The sequence below is a fragment of the Acipenser ruthenus genome, chromosome 27 (genome assembly GCF_902713425.1).
Source record: "Acipenser ruthenus chromosome 27, fAciRut3.2 maternal haplotype, whole genome shotgun sequence".
Lineage (NCBI taxonomy): Eukaryota > Metazoa > Chordata > Actinopteri > Acipenseriformes > Acipenseridae > Acipenser > Acipenser ruthenus.
The window spans coordinates 24,839,858-24,862,315 of record NC_081215.1 but is presented as its reverse complement, the minus strand read 5'-3'; the positions used below and the strand labels follow the sequence as shown (position 1 = coordinate 24,862,315).

At 39.3% G+C, this 22,458-nt stretch overlaps 1 protein-coding gene across 11 annotated transcripts in view; it reads left to right on the top strand.

Annotated features, from left to right (window-relative positions):
* The window catches only part of LOC117432408 (diacylglycerol kinase zeta-like), a 121,696-nt gene that overhangs the window by 51,697 nt on the left and 47,541 nt on the right, over positions 1–22,458 (top strand). For 2 of the 11 annotated variants that reach the window (XM_059002545.1, XM_059002547.1), the window contains exons 2-7: positions 15,505–15,613; positions 17,313–17,408; positions 19,105–19,182; positions 19,289–19,363; positions 20,436–20,492; positions 22,037–22,105. In XM_059002545.1, the coding sequence (XP_058858528.1) occupies positions 15,505–15,613; positions 17,313–17,408; positions 19,105–19,182; positions 19,289–19,363; positions 20,436–20,492; positions 22,037–22,105 (484 nt within the window). Of the gene's footprint in view, positions 1–1,729; positions 1,945–2,408; positions 2,672–12,172; positions 13,237–15,504; positions 15,614–17,312; positions 17,409–19,104; positions 19,183–19,288; positions 19,364–20,435; positions 20,493–22,036; positions 22,106–22,458 lie in introns of those variants that run through there. The other 9 variants (XM_059002546.1, XM_059002548.1, XM_034905086.2 and 6 more) reach the window with 8 other exon arrangements.

Sequence of the window (22,458 nt, the reverse complement as noted above, 5' to 3'; positions counted from 1 at the left end):
AGTCCTGACGGTATGTGTTTTATTAAGTGAATATGACTGACTGAGAGGCAACCTTTTCACTGTGGGACGAGTCAAGAGCTACACCCCACCTATCTGTGTTGAAGAAGCGCCTTTAGCATCGAGTCAACCACAAGAAGAGGTGTGAGTTTATAAGGTCAAATGAAAGAAACAACTTCCTCGGCTGGCTTTGCTGTTGAATGGCTAAAGGTCTAAAGGCTATGAAATCTCCCCCCCCTCGCGGTATATATTGTAGTAACATCCTGAAATGGAGTGGATCTTTTTGTAATCTTTCATGGTGACGCTGTCACTCACTTGTTCTTATTACCTTTTTTTTCCCCCAAAGCTTCCATGCATGACTTCTAAAGGATGACTGCCTGAACACATTAACATGCAGGGACAGGGCTGGAAGCAAGACTCGGGCAGTTTCACCCATTCCAGGTTTTAATGTGTGCTTGATTAGCCACAGCGTATAGGTAACAAGCTAATTGTGAAACCTGGAAGGGGCACCAGCAGGATTAATACAGCATTAATGGCTGGTGGTATTTAGACCCTGTAGTTTTGACAATTTTTTGTGGGGTTTCTCTTCCAGAAAAAAGTATTAAAAAAAGGTATAGGATTAAAATAACTATTTATATAAAGCTATTATATTCCAGGTCATCTTTCAAAAGTGTTCTGTGACGTTAGTAACTCTCCCTCGTTTACTTTGTAGCTGATAAAAGTAGAAATTCACTGCTAATAGGATAGGATGCTGTGGCTGTTTCACATTGCCCAAGAAGACTGCCCGACACACCACGTCATAGGCTTGCAAGTTGGTGCATTTGGGAATCTGTTATTTTTCTTTCTAAAAAGCTGGACACCTTGGTACCGATTTTTACAATTGCCTGCTTCTCTTTCTATTTGTGTTTCTCTTTCAGCCCTGAATAATTAACCCCCGCCTCTCCACCACTCCCAAACACGCTCATGCAAATTAATTTGCCAATACTGAAAAAAAACAGCCTGGCAACAGAGCTGTACTGTATCGGTGTATCAGCGTGTGGGTCAATGACAAAGATAAAATAGGTCGCCTGTTGAAGGGGAAGCAAATACATGTGAATGTGGCCGTTAAGCAGGAAGTAGCACTTTTGGTAGGCAAACAAACTGTGTGGCTAACCACTGTGTACAGTGTATATTCCACAGTTTAATCACCTGTAAAAGTACAGGCTAGTGTTTGTACAATTTACTGTCTGCATGCACGAAGTGCAAATTAATCACATTTGTAAATTTACAAATCCTGAATTAACAAGGTGTGTCCTGTATATAGTCCACCTTGATATTTTTCCATAAACAACACAGAACATCTGTCGCCATTGCCCGTTAATTCAACCTTTTGTTTCAATAAACAGAATCCGACAAAACTGTCTGAAGAATAATTTCATTTCAACAACAGGGAAGAAAATGCAGTCCCTGTACAGTACAGTAACTCTTGCTCTTTGTATGGAGTGTGTCATTCTAATGTGAATATTCTTTACCTCTTCTGTGCAGAGCAGTTTTCTTCTTTGTTGACAGGGTTTCAGTGTACGGGTCAATTGTAAGTTTGGTTGCTATAGAAACTGTTTAAGGACAAAGTTAATCTGCTGGTTAGCTTGTCTGTCTCAAGTGTCGACAGAGCCAGTGAGTGCACTGTATGCCTGTGTGGGTGCGTGTGCGTGTGACAGAGAAAGCTCTCTCTGGCTTATAGAGGAAGTACACGGATAGAGAGCTATTTTAACACAGGCACTCGCTGTGTGTCTCTCTATCTCTCTCTTTCTCTCTCTGGAGTATGTCCGCTACTCTAGGACGAGCACCACATATCTCTAACCTTATCAGTCTGAACTCCTGTTCGTTCTTTTGAATCAAACCAGAATTTATATCACAGACCAAAGACTGGATGATATTTCCTTCACTTTATGCCTCTTCAGCTATCAGGTTGTAAACATTTTATTTGTCTGTTTGTTTGTTTTTTTTGATAAGTAGTATATTGAATGCATATGCATTTATCGCTGTGTTTGTAGACCTCAGATTGTACTGTAAAGTTTCAGATATGAAAAAAAAAAAAGACTAACTTTTTTCAATGTATTTCTTTGTGACAGTTTGCAATGGTGTATGCATAATACAGTGCAGTATGTCATTGAAGCAAGGCGAGGTCTACAATAGTCTTATTTGGAGGAAAGAACTGCAAGCAAATATTTAAATATAAGCTGAAATCAAAAGATCCTATCATAAATGTTCATATTTTAAATAGATTTAAAGCTCTAAGATAGAGCAACACTTGAGAGATGATGTTTCTCATGATAACAGCACGATCACTTCCCATATGACAATTGTCAACAATCTTGCAATACATTTTATATCGCCCTGAACTGTATAAATACAAGACAAACCTATTTTTTTGCAGTATATAAAAATAAATTCTCTGCAAGGTTAAATGCACTGTAAAAATGTTTTCTGCAGTTTGTCCGTTATTGTCTTAAGATTTCGTTTTTCTTTGATGAAGTAGAATAACAGTCCAGCAGCCTGCTCTACTTGGTAAACCTTTTTCTAAAACAAAGCTCAACAAAACCAGGACAATTTTATTGTTGAAACTGGAGAGAAATTGATTTGCTAAATCGTGTTTTAAAGGCAAACTGTGTGTCGGCAACACCTACTCCTAAAGGTAATCCATTGTGCACAACCCACACCATTATTACTAATGAGCACAGTAATTGGTTATAATTGTTGTATTTGGCAAAAGAAGAGTTAACAGTGGTTTTGTTGAAATACAAATGGATTTAAATGTTTTGTTGGTTGTTTTTTTTTGCTTAATTTTGCATTAGTGTGAAAGTAAAATGGGCTGTGCTAATTACTGCCCTGTATAGAATTATACACAAGAAAGCATTACTCATCATTCATTACTTATCATGTTTGGCAACGTGATTACTGTGAAGTACTGTACTTTTAAAAAATATATATAATGCTCAGTGAATTTGGCCATTGCAGTAGTTTATCAATCCTGAAACTAACACATCACTTTTGAAATGCACCCATGTACTTTGGCGTGCATGCTGCAAAATAATGACAGTATGTGCCACCCAAAGCTCTTTAAAAACATGATGCAATTGATTTAATGCTGCCATATACTGTATAAAATAACATTCGCTTGGGAAACCAAAAATATTTGCTTGCAGTAATTATAGGTCCTTAGGTGACCTGTGTATATCAGACTGACTTAATGAGAGTGTGTCAAAGAGTTCCCATTAGCTTGAATAACAACACTGTCAAAATGAAGGTCCGTAATGCTTAGTTACTTTGAATAAATAATAGCACATGTATTTCACTGTACCTTTTACAGTCTAAATAGTGACAGCTCAATTGGCTGAATGAATATAAAACGCATGCTGTCCATGTCTGATTTACTTTACAAATGCAGTTACAGCAACTTGTGGATTTGAAAATATGAACTGGGGTTTGATTTTTGGTTCAAGGGTAATTATCGTGTGGTTAGTAATGACTTTGTTAGTGCAATTGCATTTGACTAATAATATACAAGAGTTGCTTATGGTTTTATCTATTTCATCTGTCTCTTGGGATCCCTCTAAACGTGTGATTTACTGCTCTATAGGTTTTAATGGATTTATAATAAAAGGGCCCAGTTTACTGTAGTGCACATTAAGAAAACTAGTACAAGACCATTTTAGGATGTAGGCAGGCAGGGGGTAAGGTTGTTGAGATTTTGACAATGAAGCATAACAATTTAAAAATGTTGCCAAGCTGCCTGTGTGGGCTGGAGTCCTTCAAACGTTGCAGTTTATCAGAAAACGCAGCGGTAGTGAAGTCGGGTTGTTTTTCTAGACAACAGGAAGACAATTTGGTGACCCATAGAGCCACACTTACATGTGCATGTTCCAAAATGCTGCTGTAGTTTTGTGATCTTCTTTTAGAATATGGAATATGCAAATGATGCCTTCATTTTCTCCATCCTGGGACTAACAATTGCCTTCTGCACCTGTACTATTCCCCATCCCTCATAAGAAAAAAGATTCGAACTTGTCAGGAATGGACTTGGATCACTGCAAACTGGTTGAAATTGGGAGCGTGCTTAGCCCTATGTTTCATTTGTTTTTGTACTTAACAGCTGCAGTGTCGGCTAAGGTCAAGTTTACCAAATCTTGAGAGTGAGATACTTCATGTGAAAGTGGAATCTCAACAGTACTCAACAATATCTATGGAGCAATGGTGCTAGCAACTGGAAAGCGCCAGCCGATATTGATTTAGTTTTTTTTATTAGTAATAATAAGGTACCAGTGTTGCTGTATTCCTCAGATTATTGGTTAGACAATGGGAAAAATACTGTACTGTATGCTGGCTGGATTCTGCTTTGTAACTTTTTTGTTTGTGAGCTACAGTGCTGTGTAAAAGACATTCTGCTGCAGTTTTCCCACATTTGTAATCCATCGCTAGCTGTACTGTATCCCTTTTAGGACAATTTCCCTCGAAGACAGTCATTTGGATGATGACACTACCTTAGGTGGAGAGAAATACTCCATATAGACTGCTTGCATTTTAACCCAACTCAGAGTTCCTGCACTTAACCAAAAAAATAAAAAATAAATAAATTGAGTCCAATTGAAGCCGTAATCAGATTTGCTACAATGACTGAAAGGTCCATCGTGAAAAGGATGATTTCATTTAGATAGTATCCCCTTGATCAGTGAGGGAGTGGGCGCGCGGGCAGGCAGTGCATTGTAATCCAATCTCTGAATGACATTAAGAAGGACCAGGATTTGTCTGCTTCCTGCTTTACAGTTGATGGAAGGTGTAGCATATGTCCTGGTTTAAAAAAAAAAAAAAAGGATTTCAGAATATATTAAAGGTCCCTTCCACACCACATATTAACATCATAATCATAATAATAATAATTTGTTCAGCTCCGTATCTTCTGTGCACAGGATCTTTTAACATAGGATAATATTTACTGAATTAAAAAAAACTCCTTTACAGTGATTGGTTGATTTCTCATACTACTTTTCAGCTCCTCGTTGTAACAGCCGTCATAGATGCAAATTCTAGTTTAACACCTAATACTCTCATACGCTTATACCCATTGCTCATTGGTGTGATAATTAAGCATTAAGGCACCAACAAAGGTATTAGTCATTATGTGTCATACTTAACCATACTTTCTTTGGAGATTACACACCAGCACAGGACTGGTCAAATTTGGCTCTTCCACTCCTGGTCTTTGTTCCAACCCTGTTCTAAATTGTTTAAGTTCACCTATTTAACCTCCATCCAGACCCTCAGATAGTCAATTATATATTTTAGCTGTTAATCCTGGAGTGGAATGGCCCTCCAGGACCGTGATTGGACACCCCTGCACCAGCATTTAAGAACAATAAATAACACTGAGAAAGTTTAGTGAAATATGGCTGGTGTACTAGACACAGGGCCCCACTCCCAAAGCAGTTACTCTAGTGCGATGTTTGTAGCATTTTTTTTTTTTTTTTTTTTGGAAAAAGAAAAGCAAACTGTTGAACTAGGTTTACTGGTATTTATTTCATAGGTTTGTAACGTCAATGGTTTTTTGTTTTTTTTTTCTTAGAAAATAAACTGATTGAAAATAAAATGATTTTGCAATAATGGACTTTAGATTTCCTGAATTTCAGTCGCACTGTCGCTGGCAACATTGAAACAACATTGTAAAAAGCTTTAAAAAAAATGAACTAATTAAAAATTCATGGTCAACCTACTCCTAGTAGCTCAGCAAGTTAGCTCATAATGTTTTGCAACATGTTTCTGTGTCTAAATCCAGAGCGTTCTTTTGAAAAAGGCATGCAGCCAGGCCTAAGGAATCATCATTTCTGCTGTTTTTGCTAAATGCAAATTTGCACATGTGGGAGTTTTAGTTGCATATTCGTTTTAAGGTCAGATTTGAGGGCGTTTGTTGTAGTTGCGCAGCAGGGTGGAGGCATCAGTATTTAATGCAGTAGGTCAGTGCAGAAGTGCAGTAAGCAGGGTCTGCAATGTGTTCGGTGCTTTTGCAGCAGATCACAACAGGCCACCTGCTTCTCTCAAATGAACTGCACCCATTAGCTGATCAGATTCGACTTGTTCGCCCTCGGGTTGAACTTTTCCCATGCTTTGTGCTCCAGTACTGAAGTGGTATGTCAGGGGTATCTGGGGTCATTGATTCCCGGGCCCAGTTTAACGACAAAAAAAGAAAACCACAAAAAGAAAGCTTGTACTATATATAGTCTGCCTGTGGCTGTGTGAAATAAATTTAGAAATACTACAATATATCTGTACTGCTGTATAACACAAACATCTGACCACAACTAAAAAAGCAGAAACGTTAGCTTTAATCTTTTGAAGCTGGACTATAGAAGCTGGCTTTGAAATGGCGGTCCATCTTCTTCATTACTGTGTGTGTTGCAAGCTGTGGGGGGTTTTGTTTCATAGATCTTTTCAGTGGTGCCAGAACAAGTGTGGATTAGTACTGTGGCATTAGTTACATTTCTTTCTTTTAATATAAATTGTTTGAAACCTTTATAATCCTTTATGAATGAAAAAAGTCACTTGTTTTAAATAATTCAAATGAGACCCTCCTGAATTCTAACGACAGAGTCATGCATGTGGTCTTTTGTGATAGGTATGCATGCAAACGCAGTCTGTGTGATAGGTATGCATGCAAACGCAGTCTGTGTGATAGGTATGCATGCAAACGCAGTCTGTGTGATAGGTATGCATGCAAACGCAGTCTGTGTGATAGGTATGCATGCAAACGCAGTCTGTGTAATGCTTGATAAAATGTTGATAAATGACCTAGTTGATAAACTACTTCATATTTAATAGAGAATTAAAACTTTCCAGCTTTCTGAAGTGTTTTTTTTTTTCTTTTAAATGATGATCGTTCTATGTACTGCAGTTGTGTCTCTGCTTTCTGCTTCCTTTGTTCAAAGTTCAGATGTGTGTATCCATTTTTGCTTTTCTGTTTGTTACATCCTAAAGCAGAGTCAGCAGTGCTTTTATACTATGTACCGTAATTAATGACATTCAAGGTCATTTTGTTTTCTCTAGGTCCATTTTCCACAAATTCACTAAGACCTATTAGTGTAAGTTCTATACTTGGGGTGGGGAGTTACATTTACATTGTGTTATCCAACGGGTTTAGGGTATAGTGAGGGAGGTGGTTATACAGTATGTGTACTCGGCCCATCGTGTTGTAAAGGTAACTCATGCCTGATAATGAATTGCTTCCCTGTTTAATCAACAAGTCACGTTAGGACAGTGTTTGCAAATTGCTCGAAGAACCGATGTGTGCCTATTTTTTGTACTCTGTGTGTTCACCAGTCATAACGTTTAGATAAATGATCAGTGGGAATATGCATTTCCTCTTCTGCTGTTCAGTGTCCTGTTTTTGTTTGTTTGTCAAAGATTTCGTTCCACAGCAGGCCCATATGGAGCGGAAACACAGCGAGTATTCTTACTGTGACTGCCAAGGGGAGCGAAAGTTGGTGAATTATTCAAAGCAGCTGAGATTACACTGTGATACATGGAATGCCTAATTATATTTTAAAGGGTAATTCTGAAGCATAGCCTTTAATGATTGTGAGAATCCTTAGGAAATGAACACAGCATATGGGATCTGGACCTCTGTTGATATAGAAATGGAACACAAAGTCGCAGGCCAGAAAGAATATTACACATTTTGAGAGCCAAGTTTTTGAGCAGGTTAGTTCAGTTCATTGAACAAATATTTTTGGTAGGAGTAATTTTAAACTGCAAAGAAAGTGAAGGTTTTCGTAACAGTTTCACAGTCAACCAGCTGTATGATTTCTGATCCTCTGTACACAGCTGTTGAAAAAGTTTTACTCGAGGTATATGACACCATGATCTGATTTAGCGTTGGATTGTAATCCATTTTAGCATGCAGTATCTGCTATCAGACAGCACTATTACATCAGCTAACGCTAAAACTGAAAATGTGGGCATGCCTACTGAACAATGTGAGTGGGTTATGTTACAACCACCATGCACCGGTTCTTCTTTCAGAATATGTTCCTAATACCGACTTTGAATAATTAGAAGGAAAAGAGAACAGACTTTTATTATAAAGGGGGAAAAAAAGCTGCTGCTTTTGCATGTTACACTTTTGTGATGAACGCAGTCTGGACAGTTATCGATTTTCATGATTTATCTTCAATGGTGTGAAATAAAAACAGGTATCTGAAGGGATGGGGACTCGTGTGAACAAACTTACTGTACACTACAGTTAAACTGAAAACTGTGGAGTCAACAAATAAACCATGCAATGGTTAACATATCAACGGTAGTCAGTTTCTCTTATTCATTGCTGTCAATGGCATTGTGAATGAAAACCAGTTGAATTAGAAATGTTTTAAATGGGGTAGCTACCAAAGTGGATGATTTCAGTGTTTAAATAATCCACCGTTTCCTACAACACTAAAAAAGTGGATTATTTTACAGTAAGCTGGTAGAATGTATGTGGAGTATGTACTGCTATGTGTGCAGAACAGACGGAGCACTGCAATGGAAGCAGACAGACCTTGGGTTTAATTTAAAATGGGGACCTTGCAATCAATTTTACACTAAACACTAAATTAGTATTCAACTCAACATAAGGACGCAGTTTTTTTGAAAATAACTAGGAAATATTGTTGAAGAATGTCTAATGGCTGTAACAGTTGGCTTGCACACAAGAGCTAGTGATCTCTGAGGATTGTGTCTGTGACCAGTATAGTTTGTTTCATTCCCATGTTTTCAGGATCACCAGCATGGAGCCTCGTTTATCACTGCTGTTTGTCTGTCGGCTCTAGTTTGTCTGTGTCTTTTAATATCAATTAGAGGGCAGAGGACTAGTGGTCCACGTATCAGTTTTCTGAATCCTACAAGATCTTTGGAAGTGGAAGTTTGGATTTGCTGTCGTCCTTTTTGACAGTAAAACATGTTCTGTCCTTCGACCATGGCAGAATTCCATATTTGTTGACATAAAGTAGTCAGCATTGTTCTTCCCTGCCATAAACCAGTAATGATGTGTCATAATTATAACCGTATTAACATATTCAAAAAGCCTTAACTCATGAATATGTATATTTTTGTACCTGAGATTTATTGCTTGGTTTTTTAGAATCCACACATGTTAATGTGTGCAGTCATTTAGTGTAACTGTAATTATATTTGTAATTACTGTAGCGTAATTGTAATTGAACACAATAGCATTGTAATTGCAATTTCAGCACACAATTCTGCTGTGACGTGTTATAAACAAGCCCAACAAACACGCTCAGGAAAAAAAAGAATGAAAAGTTGTTCACTTGCCACATCAAGTCACACATGCAGTGTAACCTCGTTGTCTTCTGTGAGTCACTCCTAACAAGAAATTAATAATATGCTAAAGTGGGACTAAATAATGAGGGTATTTTTGACCTGGCTGTTGGTTAACAGTTAAACATGAATCTGTTTTGTATATATTTAATTTTTTTTGGTTCACTGGTGTTCTTGGCACGTACAGGGTAATGAAACTGGAGAAAGGCCTGCATAGATCATTTCCTGGGCACTGCCCCCTGCTGCATACAGGAAGTAAATGCAGCCTGGGGTACAGCTGCCTTAGTCATTTGTACTATTTTATATTATTACCAATAGATTTATGCAGTGGCATACATATGTAGTTTCTCTCCCATTTGAAGTTGAATTATTCTTTTTAATGTATTTCTCTTTTGTCACATGTAGCACATCCTTTTTCTCCCCTGCACTATTAAAGCAATTTATTCTTTTTGTATGCCAGGGGAAAGCGGAAACTGCAAGTCTGTTTTGTATTTCTCTTTATGCAAAGCTTTTGGCTGTGCTTTTTTTGTGTGCGAGGAAAGGGATGTTTTTTAGTGTTTTTTTTTTTTTTTCTTCAATAGAATAAATTACCAATCAGATCAAAGCCTCCAGGGACAGTGTATTTTGTATTTAAATCCAGGCAAAATTTGTGTGGGCTGTACAGAAGAGCTCCACTCTTATGTTAGCTCCAACTGGCCTCAAATAAATATTGCTCTGGGTGAAAGGAGCCCCATTCGCAGAGCTTATATGAGTTTACATGGCATAGTTAGGAAATGCTCGTTTCTGTGGTTACGGTACACGAAGGGGGGCATATTTGCCTGTGCCAAACCTGACCGCTTTACCAATTAGGAGCTGGTACCGCTGGTTCACGGCTGGGCAAACACAGGGCACACACGTGTGTATCTATTGCATTGCACCCAATGGCTTGCTTAAACTCTTCCTGTTAACATTACATATTTCCAGATTAGTGCTAATCTAGATCTGTTATTCTTAATCAGAGTTTAAAAACAGGATATCTATTTTATACAAAAGGCGTTACCTCTATTAGGATTGTGTGTTGCAGTTACGGTGCTGTATGTGACCCCACAACCCCCCAAGTTTGATAAACACTTTACTGTACTTCTTTAAGTGTTACAGGTCTTACATGTGTTGGCAAATTAATTTTCTTTTTTAATGGACATGACTTATAGGCTTGGGGTCAATTCCTGTTTTTATCAATTCCAATTCATTTTTTAAAATCAATTTCCAATTCCCATTCCCAGTATATAAGAAGTGCCCATATTTATTGAAGTGTGCTAAGTTCCACTCAGTGCGTTTTCTGAATATGGCTGTAGGGTTTGGCTGTCTACGTACTACAGCTCTGTCTTCACTTTATTCATTTTATCATGTCACGTTACCCAGCGCCCTTTGCTTGAAAGCACTCAGTAAGGTGTGAAGATTTGGGTTTAGCTTCTGGTTGCATAGCTAGTTGGAGGTTATCGGAAAGATTTAGCTATTTTTAATGATGATGTGGTTTACTGAGTTGAATGAAGTGCATGTCCTTCTCAAAATATGTGAGGTGTGTAGAGTTACCTGTGGTTTCAGGCTTTCCAGGAGTGCTTTAATACGCAGTGCTTACCGATACTCATCTCGTCATTCTCAAAAGACAAAGCAGTCATAGAGAAGGCGTGTTTTCAAAAGCGATGCTTCCTCAGCTCGTTTCAATAATGTTAGATGTTTGTGCAGCATGGTAGCATATTAAGTACCAGCTATACCGGATGCACAGTACAGTACAGTACAGCTCTGTTCTCTGTGATGTGAATCTAATTGCAAATTTGTGATTATAACAATATTAATGGACTGGATTCATAGAAGTGGACTGTTCCTATTACTAATATATTTATTATTTCATATGAATAAATATTTATTTATATAAGAGGTTCATTAGAGGCAAGTAGATGATCGGTGAGTTTCTCTATAAAGCTCAGATATGCAATTTTAAATGCTGAAACCATTTACTACATTATCTGTGTGTGTAATACTTCATATATATATATATATATATATATATATATATATATATATATATATATATATATATATATATATATAAAATTAACTTTTTGAAAGTTACCCGGCAACAAAAGTTTTTTTCCCAGCCACTCGGTTTGATGTTACATAAACGACCTTTTAAAAAAGGCGAAGAAGCAGAGAGGGCTGCTCACTGTGGTTTAGAAAGACATGCTTGGGTTGCTTCGTAATGGGCTGTGGACTGGCTGTTCAGGGTGCGAGATTCTTGTCCTCTGTGTCATTGTAACGGTAGCACAGGAACCACAACACTAATAAGAAATGCACATGCTAAATGACTCATTGGGCTCGTATGACCAAAATAGGGGCCTCAAAAAGCCCTCAAAGTTTTCAGATTGTTAAGTAACCAGTTCATATTTTCATTCATACAAGGGTGAGAGATCGAGTGTTGATTTTTATTTTATTATTTTTTTAAAATGAAAATTGCATTCAATCTCACAAAAGAATGATGAGGCAACTCAAATCTCTGTATTTTAGATGTTTAATTTAGATTTAAACATCTGTATCTGGCCATTTTATCAGATGTCAGCCAGTTATAACTCTTCCTTCTTTTAATTAAAAAGATTACAGTTGCAATGGCATTGTGTTGTGATTCTTCATTTTGGCAGAGAACCATTTGGATTGGGAATTCTTTTTGTAATTCAGTCTATATATTCTAGCTTTAATTTTTGCCTTTTAAGGTAAGTTGAATTCATTATAATAAACTAAGGACTGTTTTAAACTCCTTTTGAGCTCTTAGCTGACCGACTGCTTTCTGCATTAACAGATATCTGACAGTATTTAAAACCCAGCCCGGGCTGCTTCTACCAGAGAAATGGATACCTTTTTCCGTCGACACTTTAAGAGAAAAAACGTGGCTTCTTGCGTTAATGTCACAAACTACTGCAGGCACAGGCGCCCCAGCGTGGCCGTGCCCAGCAGCAAAGCCAGGCGGCGGTCGAGCGCTGGACTTCCCTCAGCTAATCTGATGCAGCGGCGACGCTCCAGCGTCCAGATCCAGGGCCTTCCTCTGGGGGCGGCCAGCCGCTGTCCTGGTGGCCGAGCGCTCAAGGAGCACTCAGCCAGACGCAGGTCCAGCACCACCACCACCACCCACTGCCTCAACCCTCGCTTCGCCATGCGGAGGAAACGAGGTGTCAGGCTGCGGACCATCGACACACACCTCCTGGGGCCCTCCATGCTGCTGGCCAGCCTGATCCAGATGACGGAGGAGGATGAGAGCGGCTCGGCACTGGCCGGAGAGGGGCAGGTGGAGGTGCGGCGGGAGGAGCCATCCCACTCGGACTCGGAAGGAGACAGCCCGTGCTCCAGCTGCAGATCGGACCGTGATGACGACAGTGAGCGCTCGGCGTTTCACGACAGCTGGAGTGAAATATCAGTCTCCGATCGAGAGTTTGAAGACTCTGCCGTCACCTGGCCAGAAGCTCCGGACCCGTGTCATTCTTTAAGAAACTCCAAACCCCTGATCAGGGCCCCCAGGTGTCTCAGACGGAACTCATCGCACCTGCCTGCTGAAGCCGGTTACTACAGAACGACTTCTTACGGGCTGTACGGGAAATACCGACGGACCAGTCAGAGACGCCGCTCCAACGGGTCCTTAATATTGGGCGGCCGCAGGATCTCGGCTGTTTCCAAAGCGGGCAGCCCCTGGCCTGGGCGGGGTATTCCCTTGCCCAGCAGACGCAGTTCAGTGGCGGCCCGGCGAGCGTCCGTGTCCCTCTACAGGAACTGCTCTCCATGCTGGAGGCACAGCACCAGGAGGAGCTCCCTCAGTCCGCTGCAAGGCTGCTACTACGATCCCAGACATGAAACATGGAGTGGGTTTCTCTCGTATGTAGACCATTACTTTCATCAGGGTCATGGTACATTTAACGTTGCTACACAGAGCAAAGCTTAAAGAAAATATGGTCACTCTAGGTTCTGTTCCTTATAACCTCCCTAGTGTCTCGGTAAGACATAGACAGTTCTGCTTGTCTCTAGTATGTGCTTCAAGTGGGGTCTATATGTAGCCGTGCACAATAGACATGACTTAGGGTTGGGGTCAATTCTTGTTTTTTTCAATTCCAATTCCTTTTTAAAATTAATTCTCAATTCCAATTCCAATTCCCATTCCCTTTTAGTCAATTCCAACACATCATATGGCAATTAGTTGTATTGTGTTAAAAACAAGCTTCTCGCAGTGGCAACAAATTGCTTAAATTGAAGTCTCCTGTTTGTTAGTCGACTACACTGGCATCAAATGAAAGCAGTTGAACAATCACAACACTTATTATGTCTCTAAAATATCAATTCCAATTCCCTCAGGAATCGGAATTGATTTTAAAAAGGAATTGAAAAACAGGAATCGACCCCAACCCGATGATGTTGCTTCCTGTAATTTAATGTGCATATTTGCACTAAAATCAGGCATCTGTTTTTATTACGTATAATATGTACTGTATGAGGCTTAACTTCCACTTTACCCGATTTGGAAACTAGCCACCAAACCGCTTAGTAATACTATTGTAATGTGTCCTAAATGCACAGAACCTAATAGATGTATTGTCAAAACTAAAACACTTCTCCATTCTAAAATGAATGTCCTTTAATGGAAACTAATATGCTTGCAAGAAATGTACATCCAGCCTTGGGTGCACAAACAGGGCTTGAATACGGCTCGCCACGTGCTAATGCCAGAATGTCTGTCCTTTTTTGGTTTGTGTGTGTGTGTCCTGTGCTACTTCCGAGAGGGTATACATGGAACATTTAGTCCTGAAATGTAATTAGTACGGGGAATTAGAAACCACCTGTTAAAAAAAAAAAAACAAAAAAAAAAAACAAACCTTTCTACTCTTACTATAGTTGGCATAAAAGGCAATTAATTGTGAATGGCCTTGTACTCTGTGTAACACAGATTCCTCATTAGCAGAACCCTAGTGTTTAATTAATAGATGTTTCCATGTTACATAGTTTTTTATACTGAGCATGCTGTACTGTAATAGTGTTTAACTAATGAGGGAAATGGAACATAAAAAGGGTTGTATTTTTTTCGAACCCTTTGTTCATTTGTTAATCTTACGAAACTGAGTGAAACCATGTTGGGACCCTAGTGTTGGCAGGCTGCACCACACAAGTGGCATGGCTAGTTCAACTCTTACTAACTGAGCTGCTGTTTTAAAAAAGAGTTTTGTAGTGACAGTAATAGAAGGCTTGGCAGTGCAGTTGTTTGAATGGCTGAGCCGACCACACACTCAGCAGTAACAAAGATACCAGTGGTGCAGTAGAGACACATAACCTATTTGCTGTCAGCTGTGAGGAGAACAAGCTTCTGTACACCTGTAGAGAGCCCTCTGCCAGCGGTTGAGACGGCTCTTCTCACCCGCATACAGGAAGTGTTAAGTGTTCTAAATTGAAAAAAAAATGTCCCCTAAACCATTTCACCGCAGTGCTGCACATTCACATCTTCTATGAAATAGGCAATTAATAAGAACTCGGACGCACGTCATTTTATACGCGGTTAAAATCTCTTATTGCCAAGGTTCAGAAATAGATGTTGTGTTGCAGTGCTGTGTCGCAGCAAACAAATATGATCCCGTATGATCAAGCCCCTTCTGAAGTGGCTGCAGCTACTGTACTGTTCTGCCTTTCCTGCTTGCTGTGCAAGTCACCAGCTTCATTGATTATTGAACCAATTGCACACAGCACAGCGCCAGTACCAGACAGGTTAGAGGGTCAGTTAGGGGTTAAAGGGAGAAAAAGATTGAGTGCTTTAGCCATGTGCTTCAGGGAGATCAGAGAAACGGGAGGTATCATTTATATTGGTAAAAGGATAAGCCATTTATGCCCTAGTAACAAGCAGCATTACATATATTTTGGCTAGTCAAATAAAATGCTTCTGTTTCATCCACGTATGCAACTTCTGCTTTTTATAGCCAAGCTATTTATGGATCACTGACTTATTGCCCTCCCTCAATTCGGACTGAAATAAGAGTGTTCATGTATTTTTCACTGTAACCCTCTATTTTAATTAGCCATTTAGCCCATGTGTTTTGAGCTGCTTGCCCTTTCTGCTGATGATCTTTAGGGAATCTATTAAAAAGAGATCCTCTGTTGTTTCAGGAAAGCGATTGCTAAATCGGGACTTCAGCATTTGGTTGCGCAGCCCTGCACTTCTGCTACAGTGAAGACTGACCCAGAGAGAGAGATCCGAAGTACTGCAGACTGGAGTGTGAGTAAATCCTGTACAGTAACAAACTGTGCACGTTGTGGCTGTCCACACTGCAGCTTCACGTACAGTAGGCATTTCCACTGACGTACAGTACGAACTGTGTTTTCATCACATTACGGTTGAGTTCATCACAACAGGAGAGGTAGTGGTCCAGTTGTTAAAGAAAAGGGCTTGATGCCAGGAGGTCCCTGGTTCGAATCCCTGCTCATCCACTGACTCACTGTGTGCGACTCTGAGCAAGTCGCTTAACCTCCTTGTTCTCCGTCCTTCAGATGAGACGTAAAACAAGCGAGGTCCTATTGTAAGTGACTCTGCAGTAGTTGTTGATGCACAGTTCACCCCCTAGTCTCTGTAAGTCGCTTTGGATAAAAGCGTCTGCTAAATGACTAATTTAATAATAATAATAATAACAACACATTGCAATAAAACTTATCCAGAACATTACATTCTGAAGGAAATCACAGCCAACCAACACAGACCATTACAGGTGCTTTCTATTGATCTGTTTATAGTTGAGGGGAGTGAAAGAAAAAAAGGGTTATTTCACAGTACATTATTTGTTTTTCTGTAACGCCTTTCCTGATTAGTGTACAGCTTTACCATTTATTTATGATAGTCGTGGTTTGTCTGATCTAAGCAGGAAACATTCACTGCCTCTTAGATTAGATCTGATATATGAAACAGGGTCTAGCTTTTTTTTATAGTGCCACTGCCATATGTGAACGTTGCTAATTTGGTCACTTTCTTTTGCAGTTCAAACTAAGTTCAAAGTTAGGGCGTCTGATTTTCAGGTGAAATTTTTTCCCAAATTCGGGTGAATGCTTTTTTAAAAATCGGGTAGAATTATTTAATGAAAAAATTGGGTGGATATATATAATTAAGAAAGAATAAATGTTCAGGTTTTATTTAGAAAGAAAAAAAAAAGAAATGGGGGTTGGGGAGAAATCGGGTTAAAATCGTGTAAAACCTGAAAATCAGACGCCCTGCTTATAATATATGACTACATCAGCAACATTTTTGTTTTACCATTTCTCTTGTATGTGAATATCCAATCAGGGTATTTAGTTATCTGACAAAGCCAAGTATCTTCATTGGTGCTTAAATCATGCCTAAAAAAACACATCCAAGAGCTGTAAAATGCAAAAATAAAATTCTAAAACTTAGAAATAATAATCAGAATTGTTTTCCCACAGTGTCCTGGGTTTGTTTCTGTGCAGCCTGCAAGTTAGATAACTGGGTCTAGTTCACAAACAGCTGTTGAAAAATGTGATCACAGATGCGACCTAGATCCTATTCAGAAGAATACAAAAATAAGAAATTCAGCAGCGTATGCAATCAGGATAGACTTGTTCTAGCAGAAATCGTTTCTTGCATATGTAACCTTTACTCAGTCAAGGCCCTTTCTTTTTGTATATATGAATTGAATGGCAAGCACATCTAGAGCACAGAGAGTGATTTTCTGCAGCTTCTCTTAACCATGGTTCCAGAAGTTGAGCGTGTGTTTGCTCGTCAGTGCTCAAATGCGAGATCTCTGCAGGGTGTGGTGGTGTAGGAAGCTCAGCAGGTGGCTTGCATCTCTCTGAGTTTGAATCTGCTGCAAGTTACAGAATGGATCATACTTATTTGGTGTTGCAGCTTGCAAAGATGGCCTCCTCGTTACTCTCTTTGCCTAATTTGACGCTTTGGTTTTGTTTTCCAGGAGAATGCGCTGTACGGAGAGCACATCTGGTTCGAGACCAACGTTTCTGGGGATTTCTGTTATGTTGGAGAACAGAACTGCATTGCAAAGGCACTGGTGAGGCCCACGTCACTGACTCCACCTGTGTGTGTTAGACGATCAGCTAGGACCGTACTGTACATCAACAGCCCCTCAAAAATCTGTCCTAAACATATTCCTGCCAAAGCACTTCCAGCATTACCCCCCCCCCCCCCAATTGTTTTAAATTGTCACAGTCCAAGTACTATTTCATTCCCTTATAAAAGTTAACCACCGTGTTTTCCCATGCTTTAGCATGCCTTGCGAGAGCCCTCTGGATTAATGCTGTTGATGCAAAGGGGTCTTCTCCTGCCTCCCCAGTGTCACACGAGTTCCTATTTGCCATTTTAAAACAGAATTGTTTGGTTTCCCGTCCCTAGCACACACCAACAGACCGCTCTGTTTACTCATAATCCTTGTCTTTTTTTCATTTTCAGTTTAACACCATGGTTTTGGTTTAAATTATAGTTCACATTTATTTTCAGTTGTCTGGTTTTTCATAAAATGAGTGATGAATCAGTTTGGATTGGTCTTTGAATGGGCTTCCTCATTTTTTTAATTCTCCAGTTGTTTATGCTTTTTTAGTCCTTCTTAACCTTTTTTGCAGTTTTAAAGTTGTAGTTTAACAAATGGTTTAACCATTTAACCACCAATGTGTTACAGAACTTAATAACATAGAACATTATTTGATGCAGGTCATTCAGTTATGTATACAGTATAGCCTCTGCTCTCCAAAATAATCAGGTCCCAGGGTGTGTGTATAAATTCAGTTTGTTTGGATGATCGGATTGTAAACCTGTTCATGTGGTTTTCTCAGTCAAGAAATGTTATATCTATTTTTAGATATATAAGCTAAATCTGTAAATTATACTAGAGATTTAGTATGACAAGGGGGCAGAAGAGCAATACGCACAACAGGACAGACTACCAGGGGCTGTCTGAAAAAATCACAGTTCGTTACTGTCATTGTAAAACAGACACAGAGAACCCTAAGGGCTATCCTGTTTTCAGTGTCTAAATTGGAATATAAAAGCAGTATTTGCATATTTTATTATTTGAAACCTCTAAGATCATTCAGACATTGGCCTCAATTAAAATAGCTGTTTGGGGAAATGGTCAGTTTGTTTAATTGAAGTCAAAGAAAATTGGTATAAGAAAAGGGGTAGTCATCTGCCTGTAAACAAAAAAATCTGTTTTCTTTCAAGTTGTGGGGGTTCTGAAATGCTAGTTTGTCCTTTTCTGAGTGCTGCATGATATCCTGAAGAGAGTGAGATGAAGCTGGTAACATTACAGTTTTGGAGAATTGCTTCCCTTGTTACCTGGGATCTTACCCTTTGGTAAATATAAGGGTTCCCTCTAGTGGACAGAGAGCTTGCTTCTAAGTTACAGGTTTTTTCTCAAAGCATGAGGATAGTCTATCCTCTAGTGGTGTAACTGTTTTGCATTGGTTTCACATTGCTTTTGAAGCCTTTCCAGATTTCCTTTTCAATTTGGTTTGATTGCAGAGTTTTTAGTACAAGTTCTTGAGCTTATCATAATCTGGGGGTAAATGGAGGCTATCTGTGCATCTGATCGTCTAGTAAACTGCTTGTCCAATTATAAATTTACTAAGGTCATTCTTTAGCACAAATTAATGAGAGTCACAATCATTTTTTTTTTTCTTGTATTCATTTGTGTTATGAAAAATATTTAAAAACTAACCTGCTGTATTTTGTTTTGTCCTTTTATTATACAGCAAAAATCAGTACCTCGGAAGAAGTGTGCGGCGTGCAAGATAGTGGTCCACACCCCATGTATCGAGCAGCTAGAAAAAGTAAGTCATGACAATTATTGATAGCCTCTGGAAAACCAGAAAACATCCTTGTTTGTAATAGCCCTCATTTGAAAAAGTTGTTCACTGTTTTCACTCCATTCCCCAGCTCTCCCTGGCAGATTCTCTGCCAGAGCTTGACAATCTTCCTGACACGATGGCTATGAAAGACACTGGGTTAAGAGTGAGGATTCCCAAATCCATTTTAATTCCTGTCTGCTCTTACCTGGGAGCAATCTTGCCCTGTTTCAACCACCCCACTCCTTAGCATGCTGATTTGGTCTCTCAAACACAAAAAACGATCAACCACAGGAATTATTTTTTAATCATACTGAATACACGTCTTATGCTAACCTGAATTAATTTTAAGTGACAGTGTCTACCTTTTTAACCAATATTGGAGTCAATACAATAGACAGCCTTTCACCTCTGGTAGCCTGGGTTCAAATCGTGAATACCTACTTGGCAGTCTCTAAAACTGAAGACAAGGGTTGCATGTGCAGGACTGACCTCTTCCCTTACCTCGGCGCCTCTTTTAACCTAGTTAGCAGATGGCCTTCTGAAAAGTAGACACGGTCACTTTGATCAAGCTTCATGGAGTAGGAAGGAGGTATATTGGTGGGGCGATGGGAAGAGGAGTCACTGGGATCTGATTTACAGCTGTGGTTTTGCATCACCTTATAGAACGAACTAATTTTGCTTCCTAAAGTCGAATGAAACCTGCTGAGTAATGTTACGTTAACATACTGAATTACATACTGCTTTGTAGTTTTCCATATTCTTAACAAAAAACTGAAAAATTGAAAAATGTGACATTTCGAAGTCTAACATGAAATACTGTACTACTATTATGGCTTCCGGTAGATTGTTTTTTTTACGATACCATTTTGTATTTTTTTTTTTTTTTTTTTAATTGTCACAATCCTAAAATTTAAAATTCTACGTGATGCTAAACTTTCGGCCCTAGCTTTACACATTCTTTCTAACCCCTCTTCATGATCTTTCCTAGTGATTTAACAGGGTGAACTACATACAAGCTTGTGGGGGTAATGTGTTTGAGAGGTTTGGATTGACATTTGATTTCAGATTTTATGATCCTTTGGGTATGCAAACTACTGTTTTCTGATTTGGTTTTACCTACAGGGAAGACGCTTGAGTTTTAGAAATGTGTGTTTTTTTTCTTTCTTGCTGGTAATAATGAATCAGTTCTATTAACCTCTGCTGCTTATATGTATTCTCTTTTGTTTTTTTTCTAGATAAACTTTAGGTGTAAACCTTCATTTAGGGAATCTGGCTCAAGGAATGTCCGAGAGGTAATTTCTGTTTTATTTTAATTTTTTTACACCAGTTGGTCTCGTTGTGAACATATTATTAATCTGACATTAATTGTTCCAAACATCATTGTATGATGCATGTGTTTTATTGTTTAATGATAACAGGGAAGAACTAATAAGCTAATTAAAAAAAAAAGGGAAAACATCTCGCATTTAGGGCTTATCATTTTAGTGGTAAACACTGACATGGCTAGTTTCATTCTCAAATCCAATACAGCACATTTCCTAATCAACTAGCTATTATCTCTTTGTTCCATCAGCCTACATTTTGTGATGGTCATGTTGTACGTTCTCTGTTCCTTGTTTAACTCCATCATCTTTGATCAACCCTACCATCTATAGCCATGTTTTCTTTCTCTCTCTTTTTTTTGTTCTTTTCGTTTGCATTTTTCATGCCTTGTTTATTTCCTTTTTCTGACTGTCCCCCAATTTCCTTTTAACCTCCATCCGCCCCTCGCTCTCACCAGCCCACATGTGGCCGAAGACTTCCTAAAAAAGCCACTCCCTTTCTGAGCCTCATGTTGACAGCTAACCGCATGACATCTGCATGCATGACCCGGGCTAAGGTACTGATTTCACCTTTGTGGGGAGCCTATCCCTAGACTCTCAAAAACACTTACACTGCACAAAAAATACACCAGAAAAAAACTGCTGCCTAACATTCATGATTCTGTAAAGTAAAAATCTTACAACTTCTCAGTGCTACCACAATTTGATTTGAATCAAACACATTCACCCATGCACTTGTCTATACAAATGGCTACCTTATGTTTAAACCTATGCTGACATTAATCAATAACCCCCACATTTCTCCCGCAAATGTAAATGCTAACAGTGAAATGAAAGTACATTTTTTGAAGACCATTAAATCCTGCTCATGAATCCACTATTTTCTCACTATTCCATTTCATACAGTAATAGTTTTTGTACCTAATAAATACATGGAGCTGTGATTGCAGCCATAGCCATGCACAGGCATGTATATACATAACTCCACCTTCCCCACCTTACATAGTTTGCATGTTGGATTTAACCCTTTAATCCAAAAATGTTGAAAGGATGCAATGGTCCTAGAGTTGCATGGAGAACAACACCCATACTGCATAAATGTATCTGCTGTTGCTTGCTCTGGAACGACACTGGTCACCAACCTGCAGTATAAAATGTAATAATCATCGGATGCTGGTTTTCAAGGTAGTTTTGAAATGCGGACGTGCTGTAAATGCAAAAAAGAAGGGCTGCTCTTCCAGAACACTGCAGGGAATCAAAGGGATAGCTACTGTGGCTCAGTTCAGTCAATTTTCTTTGAATTGCTTTCTAGGACTCCCATGGCTTTAGATGCGCTACCGTTTGAATGGTATTCTAATCCGGGTGTCAGTAACGTGTTTAGAATCTAGGAGGTAAGCTCCGTCTCCTGGAGCAATATGTTTGTTTCTCAGTCACAGGTACCGAGTATGACAGTATGCCATCGGCAGTGTAATGCCAGTCTAGGTGTAAGACTTTGCTTTGTATTCTCTCTGTAGCCCACGTTCGTCCGACACCACTGGGTTCACAGAAGGAGGCAGGAGGGGAAGTGCCGGCAGTGCGGAAAGGTGACAACTATTGCCATTTTATATAGCAACTGCAATAAACGGGAAAACCGTAGTATAACTTGGATCTGAATTTGCAATTCAGTTGTGACTTCTAGCGTATTGATTAGTCTTAAGCTGAGGGAACACAAAGCGGCTTTTCCAGGAACAGTGGCTTGAATCCTGGTTCCAGGAGTCTGGAAGAGCTAGTTTGAGGCAGCTTGGCTGTATCAAACCCCATGTCTCCCCTGGTGTGCCATGCAGTGGCCTGTAACCTAGTCTCCTGAAACCAAGTTCCAAGCCACAAAGAGGCTCTGTGTTTACTCAGCTTTACATAATATAAAATCCATGTTTTGTTTAAAGTGTTTTAATGAACT